The 21317-nt window shown below is 36.5% G+C and overlaps 3 protein-coding genes across 3 annotated transcripts; 2 read left to right on the forward strand and 1 right to left on the reverse strand.

Moving 5' to 3' along the window:
• The first annotated feature begins 942 nt into the window (after positions 1-942).
• Positions 943-2735, forward strand: LOC115439351 (NHP2-like protein 1). Its single transcript, XM_030163185.1, has 3 exons — positions 943-1140; positions 1303-1423; positions 2281-2735. The coding sequence occupies exons 1-3, from the start codon at positions 1138-1140 to the stop codon at positions 2541-2543; spliced, it is 387 nt and encodes a 128-aa protein (XP_030019045.1). The 5' UTR covers positions 943-1137; the 3' UTR covers positions 2544-2735.
• A 1552-nt stretch (positions 2736-4287) lies between these two features.
• On the forward strand, positions 4288-13138 carry LOC115439349 (ketimine reductase mu-crystallin-like). Its single transcript, XM_030163182.1, has 8 exons — positions 4288-4512; positions 4635-4785; positions 5774-5836; positions 5930-6031; positions 8465-8648; positions 10247-10368; positions 11075-11159; positions 11267-13138. Exons 1-8 carry the CDS (start codon positions 4343-4345, stop codon positions 11341-11343), a joined length of 954 nt encoding a protein of 317 aa, XP_030019042.1. The 5' UTR covers positions 4288-4342; the 3' UTR covers positions 11344-13138.
• Positions 11990-19881, reverse strand: LOC115439350 (ras-related C3 botulinum toxin substrate 1). Its single transcript, XM_030163184.1, has 6 exons — positions 19518-19881; positions 18089-18160; positions 17727-17844; positions 15655-15717; positions 14841-15000; positions 11990-13571 (listed from the first exon to the last, which is right to left on the reverse strand). Exons 1-6 carry the CDS (start codon positions 19550-19552, stop codon positions 13441-13443), a joined length of 579 nt encoding a protein of 192 aa, XP_030019044.1. The 5' UTR covers positions 19553-19881; the 3' UTR covers positions 11990-13440.
• Positions 19882-21317: the final 1436 nt, after the last annotated feature.

Genomic DNA, 21317 nt, shown 5'->3' on the forward strand with positions numbered 1-21317 from the left:
GATGAATGCACGCCCCCTGTTGGCACGGAGTATTATCATCCATCAGTCATCAATGAAAATAAAACTAATTTAAATATGATGCGTAAACCGTATAATATAAAATAATATAATATAATATGTGTGTATTATATATATATATATATATATATATATATATATATATATATATATATATATATATATATATATATATATATATATATATGTTTGTGTGTGTATTTTTGTCTATTTAAATAAAAAATATTACATGTAAAGAACATAAATATTTTATTTGTTAGGGAAATACTGCATTAATAAATGTAAACTGACTAAAAAAACAAACAAACAAAAACACAAATTCAAAATGGAAAGACGACATACTGTTGGAGTAAAAAATAATAAATCCTTGAAAACAGAAATTTGTAAACACGAGAATATCTTTAAATACTTTGTCATAGGCAACATTTATGTAGATAGTTTTGTGATATTTTCTATCTTTTTGTTAGATTTTTGTTAGTTTGGATTAGTTATTTTGGTTTGGTTAGTTATTTTGTTTGTTAGTTCTATTTTTAAGAATTGTTCAAATTACATACATGTGATTTACTTGAAAGCGATGTAATGAGAAAAGGACAAAAAAATATTCATGAATGTATTCATTAAAACGACAGCTGTATTTGATAAAAACCATCATAAACTTAATTTCATTTTCATTTTTTTTCTGTAGAGGACCATACATAGACACCAATGCGGATGAATATTGATAGTAATGAAGCTACAATATTCTTTACTAATAGTTTTATAACAGGTGTGCTTTAATTTATGTGACAAACAAGTCATTGTTCCAAATTTAATCCAAGCCAATCCATTATTTCGATAAGATGAAGACGTTTATCTACAAACATAATAGAGGAAGAAGAGAAAAGACCGCCCACACGGGACATTTCCTGTTCCAGTGCGCATGTGCGATTATTCACACGTGCGGTAAACGTTCGGACTTGCTGAATGCAACAGTTCTGAGCAAGTGTGTAGCATTACGAACTATTTACTAACCTTGAAAAATATCTACTTTTGTTGTCCCTTCAAACCCAACTGAGAGACCGTAGTCCTCCGTGAAGCATTTCGCCGAGAGGGACATATATTAGAGAAAAACAATCTACCATGGTGAGTGTTGTTGACTGAATGAACAGGCTAACTATGCGGCTAACTGTTAGCAAGTCGACGAAACTTGGCTGTAAAGCGAACATAACCTCAGAATAAAGTTGTTTGTTGTAATTATCCAAATGTAACTAGTTAATGTGGTTTTGTTTTATGTTACATCCTCAGTCTGAACCTCAAGTGAACCCAAAGGCCTACCCACTGGCCGACGCCACGCTGACCAAAACCATCCTGGACCTGGTGCAGCAAGCCTCGAACTACAAACAGTTGAGGAAGGGGGCTAATGAAGGTGAGTGAAAACAGGCTGAAATGGAATGGAACCACTCTTTTGTGGACTAGTTTTGTGTTTATCCATACAGGCTGACATTGAGACAATTGATCAGTTAAGTCATGAGTGGACTGGATGAAACGTGGTGGCCACTTGTCTTATTTGTGTGTAACAGTAAACAGTTGTAAAATCCAAATGGACATAGACGCGATAATATATTGTCTTAAAATGAAAACTTATTTGCGTAGTACAGTTTCATCCTATTGAGATAGGATTGCAAATAGTTGGGTTCATATTTAAATATCAGTCATGACTATAATCCGGTATTTTAATTAATTAACATCGTCATAAGTTAGTGATCATTTGAGTAACATCAGGTACATTGACATAAATATGTATTATCTTCTTGTACACTTGGTTATTACATTTACGTGTAATATATATTGTATACTGTTACTTTCTGTTTGAGTTGTGCAGACTGTTAGGTTGAAAACGGTTCGTGGAAAGCACATAAATCACACTTTCAGTTATGCATCTTGAAAATTCTGCTGGCCCTTTAAGTCTAAAATAAGAATTGCAGACATTGAAGTTTATTTTTTTCAATTATCTTAAGAACTGATGGGATTCAGTGCTTGGTTGAAGAGTGAAAAATGACATTTGAAGTTCACTGTACCGTCCTGCTTGTCAATATTTAAATTGGGTGTTTCATCAAAAAAATATAAATCCGTCATTAGTTGACACTTGTGTTCAGTCCTAGCATGATGGGATGTGAAATGGGTCTTAAGTAGTATATTGGTGAAACCTGTATGAAAAAGGTTGTACTGTCTGTATTTGATCTAGAATGTAGATGCTGTACTAACTGTGTTCTTTTTCTACAGCCACTAAAACCCTGAACAGAGGCATTGCAGAGTTTATTGTGATGGCTGCTGATGCTGAACCACTGGAGATCATCCTCCATCTGCCATTGCTTTGTGAAGACAAGAACGTCCCATATGTGTTTGTCCGGTCCAAGCAGGCCCTGGGCCGGGCTTGTGGGGTGTCTCGCCCCGTCATTGCTACCTCGGTCACCATAAAGGAGGGCTCTCAGCTCAAACCACAGATTCAGTCTGTTCAGATGGCCATTGAAAGACTTCTTGTGTGACTTTTGTTTGTTGCACTGTTGTGATACTGTCTCCTTGGAAAAAGGGGAAAACAAATTCCAGAGGAAGTGACCCCATCTTTCATTTAAAAAAAGTTGCGCATGACAAAGAATGATATTGTTTTTTATGTTGAGTTTTTACCACTAGTGTATCAGTTTGCATTTGAATCATTTGATTTGCAATAAAAGCTTTTTTTAAACAGAAACCTGTCTTTTTCTGTGTGATCTCTTGTCCTACAGATAATCAGTTTTGCATTTTTGAAATCATGACATTTTGATTAAAGGTGTCTTACCCAAATAGGAAGAAATTACAGAAAGGGTGCTTTTGAGAAAATGCCAAAATATTTGACTTTTTTTTTTTGTAATATTCTGATACCTATTGGAACAACTGCTGCCACTTTTAAAGTTGGGAAAGCAAAACCTTTTGAAACTAATCTTTGCAAGTGATTATGACAAGGCATATTGAAAATCTAACCCAGTAAGTGAAAAATCTAATTTCTACTTGCTTGTTTTTATTTAGCTGCAAAGTACTGACCCCAAATCAGTAACTGACTTTATTTCATGAGTTCCAATTTAATATGTCCAGTCTTGCATTTATTTTGGCTATATTACACTTGTCTTTATGCAAGTATGTATTTTTTTTTTTTTTTACAATGGTCAGCATTTGCCCTTGCTTATTTTTATACACAAACCATGTTCAAGTCAAATTAGGGTTATGAAAAATGTGGTAACCGATTACATAAAAGAAATTATTGTAACAAGTGGCACAGTTTAGTGGATTTAAAGTTCAATAAAAATATTTTTTTAGAGTTACAATTATTTCATGAATATTTATCAATATTTACAATAAAATAAAATAGAAAAAACTTTTTAGTTGTCAGTGTATCTTTGAGACAATCACAGTCAGAAAAAATTCACTGAGTCAAGGACTTTGAAAGAAGGCAATTTACTTACGTTATATTTTTCTACATTTATAACTACTTAGTACTTATTTGTTTTCTTCTGAAATTTGTTAACTTTATTCATAAACGTATGTTTAATTCAATTAAAACTGCTTCTGTTGCCTATTTTGTAGCTTATATTTGTTAACTAAGATCAGTTCCCTCCACATAAGCATCTGCTTACAATCATACATTTTTTATGATTTTTTTTTTTTTTTTTTAGATTTTATCTCACCTGGACGCCTCCCTGAGGAGGTGTTCCGGGCATGTCCCACCGGGAGGAGACCTCGGGGAAGACCCAGGACACGTTGGAGAGACTATGTCTCTCGGCTGGCCTGGGAACGCCTCGGGATAGGGAGAGGGAAGTCTGGGCGTCCCTGGTTAGACTGTTACCCCCGCGACCCGGCCCCGGATAAGCGGAAGATAATGGATGGATGGATAGATTTTATCTCAATATACAAATTGAATCTCTAATAAACACATTTTGCTCATGTTTGGTAATTCGAAATCTTTATTTTTGCAAGAAAAATACCTGTTAATCTAATGAAATCGAAGAGCTGTGATCTTTTTCTACACAGTTTGGTTGAATTGTAATTTGTTACATGATGTGCAGATATGACATTCTAAACCAAACTTTATTCTAAAAAAAACCCAAAAAAACCCCGCATCACTTACAGTAAAATGAACAGATGGAGCCCGTGCTTTTATTTTGACGTATTATTCTGTTAAATTTTGTCATATTTTTTTTTATACTGAAAGAATAAAAGTCTCTGAGACCGGAAGTATCCAGCGGGTCAAACTTCAGACTCAGTCTAAACTTTTCTGACTCGTACAGACTCCGTCAGCTGAAGGATCCGGGTCATGGCTGCACCCCCTCCCGTCATCATATGGGGGCACGAAGTCCTCCGCCTGCTGCACTACAGAGACCTGATCCCCCGCCTGGAGGACGCCTTGGCCAAGTTCTCCAGACGGGACAGCGCAGAGGTGGTCCAGCCTGTGCGCACCACGGTGGCCCTGCAGAAACACCGCGGGTAGGGCCTAGACCTGGACCCGGACCCGGACTGCAGAATGCGGTTCCAACCAGTCTGTGTTTACAATGAATTACACATTGACAGCCAGTGTGTCGCAACTGCTGACGTGGTCTGTCCTGCAGGTTCCTGGGGATGATGCCCTGCTACATGGAGAATGATGGGGTTCTGTGCACAAAACTGGTGTGTTTCTACAACAGGGAGGAGGGGTCTACTCTGCCTCCTGTTCAGGCCACTGTGGTGCTGCTGGACCCAGAATATGGGAATGTGAAGGCTGTGAGTGAAACTGATCTGTCCTAAAAGAAAAGAAAAGATGAGATGAGATGAGATGAGATGATGAGATAAGATAAGACTTTATTGATCCCACCATGGGAAAATTGAGTTGACAGCAACAACATAGAAATAAAAGGGCAGGGAAGAAAAAAAAATACACCTGTGAAACATAAAATATAGAGAAGAAAGAAAATCTGCTATTTATATAAGCATAAATATAGATTTAAATTGAAATATTATGAAGATATTGTTAGCCTCATAGCATAATTGCCTTACTCATACACAAATGGACAACAGTATTGGGACACATTGAATTCAGATGTTTCTTTTCTAACATGGATCTGGGATACAAAACAATAATGTCATAATGCAGCTTTATACTGTGATAAATATCATATTGATTATTAATAGTGAAGTTTATATCTCAAATCAGCATGAACAGGACATCTTACAGCTGTAGTTAAGATGGGTCCCAATATTTTTGTCCATATAGTTTATAGACCTCAATAAGTTTAAAGGGAGATTTTGTCCTGTAAGTGACGTGAAGAAAGTAGATGGTTAGTTGTGGTAGAAAATTATTATTTAGTCAGAGCACATAAATATTTTAGAAATTTGGAGGTAGAACATTTAAAATCATAGTCATGGATAAAAAAATTTAAAAAAAAAAAACAATGTTGAGAGAAATGAAGTAAAAACCATCTCTGAGGCATTTTGGAGGCACAGATAATAATTTAAATACAACTAACTAATCCAATGATATTTATCCCAATATAAAACTGTATTATATTTGTCATTATTGTTTTGTAGCCCCGACCCCTGTTAGAAAAGAAACACCTCAATTCATCGTGTCCCAATACTTTTGTCCATTTATGTATGAGTTAGAGAGTTATGCTGAGGCTAAAGATACTTACATTGTGGTTGCACATGCACATGGTGTGATATGGGGGGTGCTGACTCGAATAGCCTCACCAATCAGCTGTGAACTCTGCAGGTCATGGAAGGAGAGGTCATCACATGCATGAGGACGGCTGCTGTCTCTGCGATCTCTGCTAAGGTGAACTTACACCAGTGATGTCGATGTAAACACATGGTTTTATTGTGTCATGTGTGCAGTATTACTATGCTGTGGTACGTTTTTGTCATGTAGTTGCTGATGCGTCCTGGAACGGAGGTCTTGGCCATCCTAGGATCTGGCCAACAAGCCCGGAGCCATTACACCGTCTTCACAGAAATATTTTCATTTAAAGAGGTGCAGTTATTGAAATATATCCTGAATGGCACACATGGAATTATGTTCACTTACGAATTCTCATTGTGTTTGTCTTATTTGTGTGCACAGTATTAACAAAATGATAAACTTTAGCACTCGTAACACACTTGTGCTTAATTTGCCTGATTTCTCCAAACAGTTTCAACAATATCACACATTTTCTAACAATAAGCAAAATCAAACACTTTATGGATTATTTGTAAATTAAGATCAGGCTAAAGAGACACTTTTCCAATATGATGTGACTGACTGGTTAAACTGAGGATAGTCAACTGAAAGAAAATCTATTATCGCTTGAAGACAGTACTGTGCAAAAGTCCAATATCATGTTTGTTGGTTTGTCACATGCATTTATCAGTCTCTGGATTCAGATCCAATCTGGATATATGAGAAGTATGTACAGCAGTAAAAACTAAAGTTTCAGGGAAAAACAACTTCTATAAACCAGTGGCCTCATTTAGTGTGACCTCCCTTTGCATTTAACATGTCTTTAACCCTTTTGTTCAGACAATGTGAGATGTATTGGATTAATTTTCTGATATTTTATACCAGGGTTCTTTCAACACATGTCAGAAGTTTCTAATCGTTTGTGCTGCTTCTTGTCATGGGGTCGGGTCACAATAAATAGTGACTTTAACCTTTAGAACCTGTTTAGTTCCATTTTTTTGTGTCTTTTAAGGCTGTGCTCAGATTTACAGTATGTTTTTCTTCTATCTGAAGAAAAGAGAATGAGAAATAAATATATATGCTCATTTCAACCCTGCAAAAACAACAAACCTAGACATGGGCGAAGATGTTTGCACAGTCCTATAGGTCTATTTTTGTGGCAACGTCCACCTTTGTTAAGTGATTTATCACAATTAAATATAACAATATCCTCTGCATTTTGTATTTTAAAGTGAAAATAAAATATTTTCCAATAGTAGATTTAGTGACCATGTTCCAGGTTCTTTAAAGCTCAGATAAAATTCAAAGGTTATTATATCAAATCAGCAAAGTGTGTCATTAAGTGATTGTAAATACAAGTGTCTCCAACCACTGTCATTTATCAAACCACTCAAAGTGGTGGTGTTTCCATTTTCACTATGAAGGGTCTGAAAAAGTTATATGTGATGCTATTGACAAGCTGAGAAATTGCATTTTATCTGAATTATGTAAATGTAATGATAGTATTAGTGGTTAAATGTTAAATATTTACCCTGCCCACCGAAGGGGAGGCAAGGGGTATTGTTTTTGGTTCGGTTTGTTTGTTTGTTTGTTTGTTTGTTTGTTAACACTCTAGCAGCAAAACTATTGGTTGAATTCACTTAGAATGGGCTAAATTTCAAATGTCTGTAGCAGCAAATTTATTGGTTGAATTCCTACCAAATTTGGTTTATCGATTGCCAGTGACCCATAATAGATTTCATTACATTTAGGGAAAAATAGGTTAAAGTTTAAAATTTTTCTGAATTTTTTAAAAACTTTTTTTCCCCCATTTACTTATAATGGGTGAAATTTCACACGTCTGTAGCAGCAAAACTATGGGTTGAATTCATACCAAACTGGTTTATAGATTGCCAGTGACCCAGAATAGATGTGATTGCATTTTGGGAAAAGTAGGTCAAAGTTCACACTTTTATGAATTTTTAAAATCTTTTTTCTTCTCCCATTTATGTATAATGGGTGAAATTTCACTTCTATAAAAACATCAATTTTGTTTACTTGAAACTTGGCACATATATAGAGGCAGTTGATATGCTGACATCAGCACATGCATAGACATGATGACATCAGCCTGATCCATGCCAAAATAAGCTACAATACGTGCGAGGGGCGGGGTTTGTTGGGCCTGGGATCGCGTGTTTTGATTGATTTTGGTTGTTGGTGATTGTTCAGGTTTTGAGGTGAACTGATACCTGTTTGGGCTCATGCTGTTCACAGTTGTGTGCTGAAATGGTTTTATGATCTTCACAGTTACTTCACAATTGTTCTGTAAAACTCAACCTGAGATGAAAACTTTCCAACCATTTGGTGTCCATACCCTGTGTTTCACCTCTGGTTTAAAGTACAACAGGTCATATGCTTCAGTAGTTTTCAGTCACTTCTGTTTGTGCTATAGTTTTATAGACTTTCATAGATTTACACACTGTTAGTATTACTAATATTCATAGGTATACATGTAGTTAATACTGTTAATATTGTGTCATTTCATATTTTATGCCTATTTTTTTTATTTTCTTCTACTTTAATTCTATTCTTATTTTACTTTTGTTAAATTTTATATTCTATTTTTCTTTTTAGTTTTCTTTTGTAAATTTGTTTCCTTACGTATTGGCCTTTTATTGATATTGTTTGCATTGACTGAAGTAGCAGGATATTCTATTCTATTCTATTCTATTCTATTCTATTCTATTCTATTCTATTCTATAGGTGCGTGTGTGGAGTCGCACTCGAGAGGGAGCTGAGAGGTTTTGCCGTAGCGTTGCTGGTCCAGTGATAGTATGTGGGTCAGCAGAGGAGGCTGTGAGGGGAGCAGATGCTATCGTGACCGTCACTGGTAGTACAGAACCAGTTCTGTGTGGACACTGGGTCAAACCAGGAGCCCACGTGGCAGGTGAGAAGACAACACTGCACACATTAAACCTGTTTGCAGTCACATGTATAGTAGTTCTGTGTCCTGCTGTGTTCAACCAGTCTGCTTTCATAATCAAAGAAAGTGTGTTCTCATCTTCTGTCTTTTCTCGGTATGTTGCTTTTTTCAGCTGAGGAACATTTCCAAGTTCTGCCTTTGACCAAGGGCAGAACTTGAGATGATCATTCACGCCTTTATTTCTTCCCGCCTAGACTACTGTAACAGCCTTTTTACTTGTTTGAGCTAGAAAGATCTTCATCGCCTTTAGGCTGTTCAGACTTTTCAAAGTCAAAGTCGAAGTCAGCTTTATTGTCAGTTTTGCCACATACTGGATTTACAAAACTCTAGGGCCCCACAGTGCAAAATGAACATAGTAGAAAAGAATAGAATACAATATAACTATATACCGAATATAATTCTAAACAGAGAATATAACTATAAACAGCTGAGGGTTGAGGAGACAATATAGACAATGAAAGTGCAGCAGGGAAGTTAAACAGATGAGTTATTGGTAATAGATGAGTTATTGAGTTAAAGTGTCATATGCAATATTTGCAATATGCAATAAAGTGACTCACATCAGTAAAAGAGCACACATCACACCAGTTTTACATGGGTCCCATTTCATTTTAGCTCTCACTTTTAGAGCTTTAAATGGTCAAGCCCATTTATGTTTCAGAGTTGCTAAAATTGCATAACCCTACATGTGCTTTTAGATCCTTGAGTCAGTGCCTACTGATCATCCCACACACACACTTCATAACTAGAGGGAATCGAGTGTTTCAAGCAGTGGAAGAGGAACCTATGAAATAGGTTGCCATTGTCACTGCATTTTAAATTCTGTTGAGTGTCTTAAAAGGCAGCTGAAGACTTCATTGTTTAGACAGGCTTTTAGTTAGGTGTTTTTTGTTTTTTTTTAATCTCTTTATTAAACTTTTTCTTTTACAAATCAGTAACACAACAAACATCAACAAGAGGACATCACATCATTCCTTATTAGAATCAGCTCAAGCTCAGTAGTCATACATCTGCAGCATCAAAGAAGTCCATGAATGGTTGCCATGTTTGATAAAATATTTCCAATTTCCCCCTCGGTAAAAATCTTATTTTTTCCTAGCTGTAAAATGTTTCAAATCCTATAATAAAGTCAAACAGGTTCCATTTTAACAGAATTCGTCTACGTGCTAGTAACGTCACAAAATGTTTTATAATAAAATGTGTCTGAAAGTTCAACAGTCGTCGGTTTCTCTCCGAATATAGCAGTGATTGGATCTGGTTTAAGCTGTTTTTTGGACATTGTTTGAAATAGATTCTTCCAATCACTTTTTATCCAAAGACAATTCCAAAACATGTGGGCTACTGAAGCTGGCTGCTGTTTGCATCACATATGGGGTCTACTGAGGGGAACACTGGGTTTTTGTTTTCATGCCAGTGTATGTAGCCATGTGTCTTTGTATCTGACTTCTGATTTTACTGTAAAGCACTTTGTGAATTCTTTCTGTAAAAAGTGCTATATAAATAAACTTTACTTACTGCCGTGATATCAGGAGTTTAACAGTTTCTGTCCTGTGGCTGAGCAGCAGTGGGGGCTTGCAGACCAGACTGGCGTGAACTGGATGATGCGTTAATGAAGGAGGCGGTGGTGTACGCTGACAGCAGGGAGGGAGCGACAGCTGAGTCTGGGGACGTCATCCTGTCTGGGGTCAGTCAGTGTGTTTTTGAAGTGGGGAAACTGTATTTGTGTTGTCATGAAAAAACAAGTTTTTATTATTAAAGTTTTACTGTATTTCATGTATTGAAACCTCCTGAGACGAGTATAGTTTTTGACTTTTTTGCAGGAAAAAACTGCCTTGCGAAACAAAGCATGATGCAACATTTTTTTCTGATAAATTTTCCATTTTTTTAAAAAGGTCCTTTGCATTGGCGTTTTTTTTTTTTTTTTTTTTTTTTGTTAAAGCTGTGAAACTATTCTCCCAATAATTGGACAAAAAAAAACCATAGGAGGTTAAATAATGTTCTCTGTGATAATCAAGTTTACAAAATGAATGGAGTAGACCTTAGGATTTTTCCTAGGTCTAGGTACCAGGATGTTTGTTTTATAGCTGTTATTTTACTAAAACAAAGCATTTTCTTGTGATGTTTAATGTTAATGATTAAAATCATAAGAAATAAATATGAATTCACTGGAGTGGATCAGTTGCTCTTTAGTTTTCCTACAATAATTGGCTGAATTACATAGGCTGTGAATTGTTCCAAGAAATACTATTGATCCTTGGAGAAACCATCAATTTTTATGTAAACTTTTGTGGGAACCCTGGACATAATTCCAGAGCTCTGTATATGTTATGTGGCTCCTATTTTACTCTATGTGCAAAAATTATGCAAATGGTGGATTTTCTCTTCTTCAGGTGGAGGTGTTTGCAGAACTTGGAGACGTTCTCAATGGAACAAAAGCAGCCCACAGAGAGAAGACGACTGTGTTCAAATCCCTTGGTATGGCCAGATGCGATTATTATATTATTATTTTTATCACTCAGTGAATCTAGTCTTACATTTAAATTGAGCCTCATAATTTAGACTATTTTTCTTTCACATAACAGGTATGGGTGTTGAAGATGCAGTGTCTGCTAAACTGGTATTCGACAAGTGGAATGCATATACCACCAGTCAATTATGAAATATCTCAACATGTGAATCCCAAATGATTCTTACTGATGTTTTTAATTCATATACCTGTTAGGAATTTCACTCCTGACATGTAACTACAAGCCATCCTGTTAAAAAAAGGAATATGTGATATAAGTATTACTAGTTACTTAGTGGCAGAACTCTTGCTTATATTTGATGTCTTTTGGATTAAAAGAAGCCTCTCAAAGTCCCAACAAGTTAAATTTAAATTACTTAAATAAACCTTTCAGTGTTGAGACATTTTCTTATTTCAGAAGGAAAATACTCCATTTCCAACCTCTGATGGAAAGATATTTGTATATAACCCCTCTGTAATCACCTTCATTTTGATTAATAGCTGCAATTCAACACTTTTTACCCCTCAGTAACTAGTTTGCTTCCCAACCCTGAATATAACTAGAGGGAAGATGTTTCTCCACAGAATTATCTTAAGCATTTAATATGCAAGAAGATTTTAGGAGCTGAAACAAATTTAAATGGAGTGTCACTATTTGAGCTTTGTGCAATACTGAAGCCCTTTTTTTTAATTATCATTTTGTGACATTTATGGATAACTGAATAAAGTTGTGATTACTTGTGGTCCTGTATACTATTTCTCTAAACTGTTGTCAAAAAAAAAAAAAAAAATAACAGAACATTTTTAAAGACTTTATTTACTTAAAAAGAAAATTCTGCATATTACTATGTGAAAATAAAACCACATATAGCAAGAGTAAATCCAAATGTGAACTTCCACCACAGCGTTGAAACACTGCTAAAATGAGTTTAGATTTACAGTGGCTCCCCAGAGCACCCATGCATTTTTTTTTTTTTTTGATCACTGCTCATTTCAAAATGAATTTCCTGAATCGGTACTGCAGGTCATATACATCCAAGACATAAAAACAGTCACAACCTTTGAGTGCTAATACAATGGCTCATAGACTTCCTGCGACACAGTAAATAAAATGACGGGGACAAAATGACATTGGTTGCAAATCGTCGTGGTAGCAACATTGACTCTCACAGATGGAGTGACAAGCCAATAGATCTGAAGAGCTATTATACCAGGGCTTCACGAGAAAATTAACTGGCACACAACAACACGTGAGTAGAGATGTCAGGCTGACAACACAGCAGGCACATCTTACACCAAAGAAACCGCAAAAACCCAATCAAAACGAGAGGCCTCTGCTGATTGAACATCTCTCCAACTGGCCATGCTGCACCTTCACAATGCTTGAAATGTACTTAAAATACTGTGTGATTCTTCTAACAGAGCACATATAACAGTAATGGGCACAGATGTAGTGGTTCACTTTCAGGGAAAAAAATACGTCAGTTAACTATGTAGCATAGACTGCATTTTCTTAGCAGCTGCTTCAACATTTTTTATTAGTCGTTTTAGAGTTTGATACATTTTTTCCCTCCACAAAGGGTTAAACCGTTACTTCATGACTGCATGGTGATTAAAACAGAAATCACCCTAAAACACATTTTAGTGTTTGGAGTGACCACAGAGCGGTGACCGTCGACTGACTTTTGGCAGCACATCAGTCTAGTCAGATGAGAAATGTAAACAAAACGGTCCCTCAGCCACAGCAGACAAGAGACTGACAATGAAAACAAAAGGAGAAATTAGATTTTCTAAAAATGTTAGTAAAATTTCTTCAAGGCAGCAGGAATCTCTTAGTATGTAGAGGAAAGAGTGTACTGCAGGACCTCCCTCTCTTGGAGTTAATCCTTCTGTAATTTCATGGTAAAAATCATGTTCAAGTAGTGCTGCTTCACAATTTTTGAGGAAAAAAGACATTTTGTAGCATCCTACATCAACCCAAAATTAAATTCACCAACATAACATTCCCCCCCAGGCCTTAGCAAAGTCACTTAATACAGTCTGAAAGGACTGGACAGATGTAAGCAGCTGGAGAACCCCCAACGCTGCTTAGATCTGTTGAGTTCTTTCAGATGTGAGTCTTATCTACCAGAGCGTCTATGTAAGCAAGGACACAGAGTGTGAACTGGAATATGGGGAGCCATCGTCTTCTTCCCTCTGAGTAGGCAAGTTCTGACTGCAGCCGTGTTATGTACTCCCTGTGGTTCTCTGTTACAATAGTGTGCACTTTCTCCTCCTCTTCTTTACGGGTGGGGGGCACAGGACCGCCCTGATGGCTTCATCAAACACTGTCTTAAGGCCACGCTGTGTCAAAGCTGAGCACTCCAGATACTTCACTGCACCTGGTGGGCAGAGGGGATGCACAAAAAACAGTAATAAGGCATAATGTCCGCCTACTGCAGCTTTAAAGGATCGCATCCAAGCAATATTGAAATAGACACATTTCCTGTAACAGCAAATAATTAAGTATCATAAAAGACTGTCCATACCAAGAACAATGACTATATTTTTCATCCTAGAAGACACTGGAAAACAATGTTGGGATCACTTTTGATGAACACTAGAAATAATACATTTATTTTAAAAAAATACACAGCGTTTCATTTATGGCAGAAATTCCACTGAGTCTCCCTCTTTCATTCTTTCCAACTCCTCTTGAAATGGGTAAAATTTTGATTAAAAAAAACAAAACTGCTGACATTCTCTTTCATAATGTTAAATGGAAAATACTCTCATAAATGTGTTTTTATTTGTATATGAATAACAAAATGAGAATTGTTTTCCTTGTTACTTCATAAGGAGTTGTTGATATCTAAATGCATTAGTCCCGTATACAATGTGGGCCAGTGTTAATATCACCAACCTGAAAAGCCAAACAGGCAAAATAAACTGATTCCAATATGGGACTTAGGCTTTTTTTGACTGCAGGTGAGGGTGGGAGGGTATTAAATATCCCACACTGTACCCATGAGTAGAAAATGCTCCATTGAGAAACTGGTCTAATTTAGAATATTCAAAAAAGAATCGGCCTATTGTGTGATACCTTTAAATACAGAATATTGTCATATTCAGAACAAGAGTAAAGTGATTGTGTGCATGTAAAAACCCACGTATTTTATCAAAAAAGTATTTATAAAGGGTGAGGCGTGGAATCCACTTGGCTTCATCCTCTGAATCAGAGGTAAGTAGTTTTGGGATTATTCTTACTGAAGGTGAGGAGGTTGTCATGAATACCCAATGTAAGATGGCAGGCTGTGTGGCGCTACTTCAGCCTCATGACAATGGTCTCACCTCATTATAATCAACATTTTCTAATAATCTGGGTTGGAATGTAGAGCACTAACAGGTCTGTAGTATTCTGTTTTCAGGGCTCTGACATAGCTGAAACGTGCATTGCATGCTCAGTGCTTCCATTTATAGCACATTACTATTCATGGGTGTGGCTCTCATCATTGCTCTTGGTCTAAACAGTCCTTCACAGAGTATGGAGCAACTTAAATCTGCATAATTTCTATTTTACAACTGACTTTAATCCAGAAAAGGGAGGCCTGTGTCCTCTAATCATAACACAGTGTATATTTTATAGGCCAGTGTGCAGTGCATCAACTAACTTATTTCTTTAGCCATGGCCAAGCCCTGAGGATAGGTGATGGGGCTGAGCTTCTTCTCCTTTAGCTTATCAATGGTGTCCTTGTCGTCTCTCAGGTCCAACTTGGTGCCCACCAGAATGATGGGTGTGTTAGGGCAGTGGTGTCTAACCTCAGGGTACCACTAGAGAGGAAATACGAACAGTAAGAGGTTGCAAATGTGAAATGACAGATTTCTCTTTTTTTGGTGTTTAATCTGAAGTGAATGTGGACTTTAGGAAAACTGAGACTAAGATGGGAACAAAATCTAAATGACGGAAGGAGAGAAGTTTACATGATTTTGGAAACACATAAGCATTCCAAGCCAAACTGGCCCCATTAAGATAGAAATTTCCTCTGTTGTAATTTTCTACACATTTACATTAATTCAAGTGTATTTTGGGGCATTTTAATACCATTGCATTATGATTACAGTTCAAACTAAAATTTTAAAGTTATTGTATCAATCAAAGAGGAAAATGTGACAATGTAGCAAAGGTTATTATCTAAACTCAACAGATACATTCACATCTATTACATCTATGCTTGGTGTGGAGTTATGAGACAAAACTGGGTCACTGGCAGAGGTCCCAGCTCTGAATCACTGTCAAAATATAATCAGTTCTTCTCCACCCAACCTAACTCAGAACATTTGTGAAAAGTTGTTCATTAGCTTCTAAAACACTGCATGCATGAAAAGTCAAGACAAAACACCTTTATATTGTCATTACCTGGACCAAACACATAAACACACTTAACACACTTAAACACACTTAAACACAGGGGAAGCCATTCTTACCTTGGCACGGACGTTTTCAAAAGAGGCCGGACTGACTACTGAAAAGCAAATCAGGAACACATCCTAAAGGGGGGGGGGCAAAGACATCATTATTCAGATCACTGCAGAGGAAAACAGAACTATGGTGCAGTCCACACTCATATGAACTACATATACAGTGTGTTTCTTCATTTGCTCTCAAGAATAAATCAATCATGGCCACCGATTTGGAAAAACTCTTGACTACATGTCCAGGAACACAACTGAACTTCTGTGAAAAGCAGGACTGCTTAATATAATAAATACTGGTTTGTTCAATGGAGTTTGCTAGTATCTGTACTTGACTTATTTTTCCTTATAGTATTTTACTTTCCCCTCTACATTTACACACATATCTGTACTTTCTAGTCCTTGCATTTTCAAAACAGGCTGAGTTTTCTTGGGGCTTAATGCATTTGAGGAAAATGAATGATAATTTATGTATCATTGCACACATTCTGAACAAAACCGAGGTCATCCTACAGCGATGGGACAATAACACACAAAAATGACAATCCTTTTTCTGTGTCCATCATTGAATGGCATGCATGAAAACATATCAAGATGAAACAGCATAAAAACACAAAAAGACAAAACGGACATTAGGAGGACTGCAGAGTGGAAAATCATTGTCATAATTTGTCAAGTCATTGAAAAAAATTATGAGCATATTGGAGCAAAATTCATTATTTCAGTATATTACTGTTGCTGTCTTAGTTATGATAGTCTATGTCATTATCACATGAAGTTCAATTATCTTTTTGCATATAAATGGCTAGTACAAATGAGCTGCCTTTTACCTTTATACTATGAGTATCAAAGTTGAATCACTTCTGCTTTTATACTGAAGTATCTATGCTTCAACTTGAGTAAATAATGCATTCATTTTGTCCTCTTTGATTAAGCGTATGCCAAACCAACAGGTGGCAATATAACCCTAAATGTTGGCATGAACAAAAGGCAATGCCACACATTACATGCCAAAAACTAAACTGTCCTTATCCACATAGCAACTCTTCAAAGAGAATATATATATATATATATATATATATATATAAAAATAAATGGCCAAAACAAGACTATACGGGGTGGGGAAGTAAAATTTACAATATTTTGAGGCAGGGATTGAAAGACAGTGTATGACCAATTAGTTTACTGAAAGTCATGAGAATTTATTTGCCACAAGAAAATTTACATAATAGAAAATGTTTTTATTCTATGTGTCCTTCTTCTTTCTCAATAACTGCCTTCACACGCTTCCTGAAACTTGTGCAAGTGTTCCTCAAATATTCGGGTGACAGCTTCTCCCATTCTTCTTTAACAGTATCTTCCAGACTTTCTCGTAATAGTTTTGCTCATAGTCATTCTCTTCTTTACATTATCAACAGTCTTTATGGACACTCCAACTATTTTTGAAATCTCCTTTGGTGTGACGAGTGCATTCAGCAAATCACACACTCTTTGACGTTTGCTTTCCTGATTACTCATATGGGCAAAAGTTGCTGAAAAGGTATGGATAATAGTGTTAGGTATGATTATGACATCAATATATGTTTGGTTTCAAAACAATTGACGTAGTGCCTGCTGAGAAAAAAACAACTAAATGTTCATTGTAAATTTTGCTTCCCCACCCTGTATATGAAAAAATATGCATGTTTGTGTGGATTAGGCTTAAGCTGCATCAATACAATCAATTATTGTGCAGCAGTGAATATTTAAATACTTGGCTGTGGGGAGTCACTGGTCAAATTGACGCCCACTTTCAGCTCTCTGTGCATCTTTGGCACAGAGACCAGTTTGTTGTCAAGACAGAGAAACCAAACAAGAGCTCCCTTTCACTTCCTCCAGCCATCTTCCAGACAGTGTATAGGTACTGTGGATACAAGTCTCTACTTTGCTGAGTGCACTGACAGTGAATAACTCCAAATCAATGCCAGTAAAATGAGAACAGTGTTCAGCCTAACATTGCTTAGCTGTTTCTAGTGTGTGCAGGACCCCAGTCAGACGTAAGCAGTTGTTGCTGCTGGTTTGTGTATGTTTGCATATATACGTACTGTTTGTGGGTAGGACAGTGGCCTTAGCCTGTCATAGTCTTCCTGTCCTGCTGTATCCCATAGGCCCAGGTTCACTGGTTTGCCATCAACCATCACATTGGCAGAGTAGTTGTCAAAGCTGTTGGGAAGGAGGGGGACATAGGCACCCAATTAAACATGTAATGTGCGAGTATTTCTCTCACCACAGTAATGTAATGTAGATGACAGTGAAAACAGACAATTGTGAACATCTTAAAACATCTGTTAAAGAAATTGTTTTCCATCACTTTAATGAACTTCAACAGCTAAACAGAGCCACATTCCCATCTGGTGGGCGTCTCCATATCACTTGTGTTAATGAACCATGTCTGTATGTTACTTACACTGTGGGGATGTACTCTCCAGGGAAAGCATTAGTTGTGTAGCTGATGAGTAAGCATGTTTTACCCACAGCCCTAAAAAAGAAAACAAAAGATATCAAAAGAAATTAGTTCAGTTTCACAAACAGAATCACATGAGAAGTCACATATATCATTCTGTACATTTTTGGGCTGTTGCAATATTTAAAGAATAGTCTTCACTAACAAATTTGCATTTCAGTACATCACTCTTACTTACTGAACAGGTTAAGAAAGGAGACCTGCTCAACAGGAACACAGTGTAATTACTTTCTCTGATTTTGACCACAATGGAAACAAGTTTACTGTGATTTCATTGTCAGGTATTTCCCTTTTATGTCAGGACAGATCTTTACAGTTAAGTATTTACCTTGAACAATAACGCTTTCAATGACTACAAAACAAAGGTAATTTACTGTATAGCAGATTACAGTGTCTGAGTATATTTGCATTTGCCTGGTTGAGTTTTAGAGGTTTAGTTTTGGGAACAATGTCCTCTTTCAGCATTACCTTAAATGTACTCATCAAGTCTTCAAATATAATTTCCTAATCCATTTGCAAAAAGAAAACTATAAAACTGCCTTGATGCCCATTATGTGAGATAATGAAAGCATGTCACTACATGTAATACTATTACTAAGCATGTATCAAATTACTTACTTTCACTTTTGTATTAATTTTTTATGGCTTTTTGTTTGGGCTACCTCTACTTTACTGGCAGCTGTGGTCATATTAATAATCTGATGAAGTAAAAACAGTATTGCAGACTCTGGTTCCAAATAAGTCAAGGAAAAAACAAAGTCGATACAAAACCACAATAATAAATCGTGGTTTAAAGAATATAAATCAACGCCGTTCAATGTACAAACATGGGAGCCGTTGTATTAATGTGTCGAAAGCCATAGGATTGGTGTCATGGTTGAGTTTCTGAAGCCTTCGATAATTTCATTTGGAGTAGCTAGCCGGCGAAATACATCTCTTTGTGACATTTGTAAAATACAACTTTATTTAAAGGCCAAAGGTGTCGGTACAGATTGTGTAAAGCTAATGAGTACCACACCACCTCAACTAGCTTAATATCACTATATCGATGAAAAAGCTCCCATATAGGTCGAGCTACCGTGTATCTGTCTACCTAGCAGCCTGCGTCATGTCTCCTAAATGACATGCTGTGGCCCATTCAGACACACCTAACTCAGAGCATGTAGATAAATCTGTCTGACCCAGCTGGACTGGAAAGCAGGCACAACAACAGCTGTCGCTCATGTTGGCATGTTATCTGAGGCTTGTTAGCCGCTAGCCAACTGTTGGTAACTGGGTCAACGAAAACAACTATGTTAGCCTTTGAACCCTACCGCATTAGTCTAATATTTTTAATGTCACAGCAAGGGAAAAAAACAATTTTCCAACTTACCCGTCCCCCACAACCACACACTTAATGGCCTGCATCGGGCGGCTCTTTCGTTACCACAGCTCTTCAGTTCTCTTAGCTAACGTTAGCTAAAGGCGGCTAAAGTAAACCGCTCCTCTGTCGCCTGAAAAGTACAGCGCTAACAAAGTTAGAGGGCCTCGATTGTTCTCCAAGAAGTTAAAGATATTGTCGTTACGGAAACTCTTCGACCTGTCCGACTTCCTCAGAAATTCCCCGGTGAAACTCCAAAGTTGTAAAGCAGAAAGGCAACACCCAGAAAAAAAAACCGTGGAGTCAAGATTGAGGAAAAAACGCCCACAGTTCAGAAGCTGCAGCTCCGAGATCCTTGCAAGTCATATCCGGTCAGAAGAGGGCAGTGAAACCCTGTCACCTACTGGTGGAAACAGGAATTACACATGAGGGCTTACAGCAAAATCCTCAAAATGAGATCAAGTGACTGGGAAAAAAATAATCAAGTAAAGTAACAATAGCATGTGGTACTGTTGAAATATAATAAGTGAAATAAATAAAATAATATAAAAAAATGTATATATAATCAAATCAAATAAAATGTACATACCTATTGAAAGGCTTTGCTCCTTTTTTGCTCTTTTTTTCCTGCTTTTATATATATATATATATATATATATATATATATATATATATATATAAGAAAGGGCAGTACGGACACATACATATTATATTTGTAAAGCCACCATTCTTCAAGATAAGTTATACTAGGAAAGGTAAAATAAAAAAAAAAGGTGTGATATTTTTGAGAAACAAGTCACATTTTTATTTTAACTTGTTGGGGTTTCGCAGTTGTCAAAATTGCTAGTTGACTCAAATGAAGCAGTGTGAGTCCAGCATCTGCTGTTTGTATTTGATCAAGTATTTAACCCTTTCATGCAATTATGAGAACCTTAGTCAAGATATTTTTCCTGAGTGTTTTTATTCCTCCTTAAGCATGAAAAAAACATTGAGATCGAGGTTTTTTTTTTTTTTTTTTTAAGCAGTTACAAAACTGTCCACTCAGCCGGACCCCATGCATTTAATTTTTGAAGCAAAGAAACATGAATTTAAAACTTAACATTAGAAAGTGATATGGAAAACTGTGCAATAAAAACATTTTTAATGCTGCTAATCAGATGTTTACCCACATTTTAACATATTCTAATGCTAGTTATTATTCACTTCATGGAGAGAATATGCAAAAAAGACCCTGTTTTGTTTATTGATTTACACTAAAACATGTTACTGCAGATCAGGTTTATCAAGAATGGCATAGATACAGTAAGTTTGAATTGGACTGTATGGGATGATGCATAAGTGTCCACAGTGTTGGCTGATAAAACCCATGAATATGCAAGAGAACAGCTGTAGAATAGCTGTCCACTGAAGTGACCACTATGCATGAAAGGGTTAATCAAACAGGTATTTGACACTACATGATTTCCTTAGGATTTTCTACTTTATTCTCGTAGTATTTTGTCTTTTCTCTTGACATGATCACCTTTTTATCCACAGTCAGATCCTGTACACCTTCATAGTTTAATTACTGTTATTCCACCGCATGTGTGAGGTAAACATAAATGATCTCAGTGATGAAAATCCTTCTTATGCCAAGACATTACCAAATGATTAATCAAAATAAAATAATAAAATAACACTTATTGTGTATGACGTTTCTATGGCAGGACCTTCATTTTTGTGTGGTATTTGCCAGCTATATTCGGTAATTCTCCTCCCTATGACAGGTAAATATTTTGGCACTTCCTTTTTTTCCCCTGTAAAAAGAATCCA

Source organism: Sphaeramia orbicularis, chromosome 19 (genome assembly GCF_902148855.1).
Source record: "Sphaeramia orbicularis chromosome 19, fSphaOr1.1, whole genome shotgun sequence".
Lineage (NCBI taxonomy): Eukaryota > Metazoa > Chordata > Actinopteri > Kurtiformes > Apogonidae > Sphaeramia > Sphaeramia orbicularis.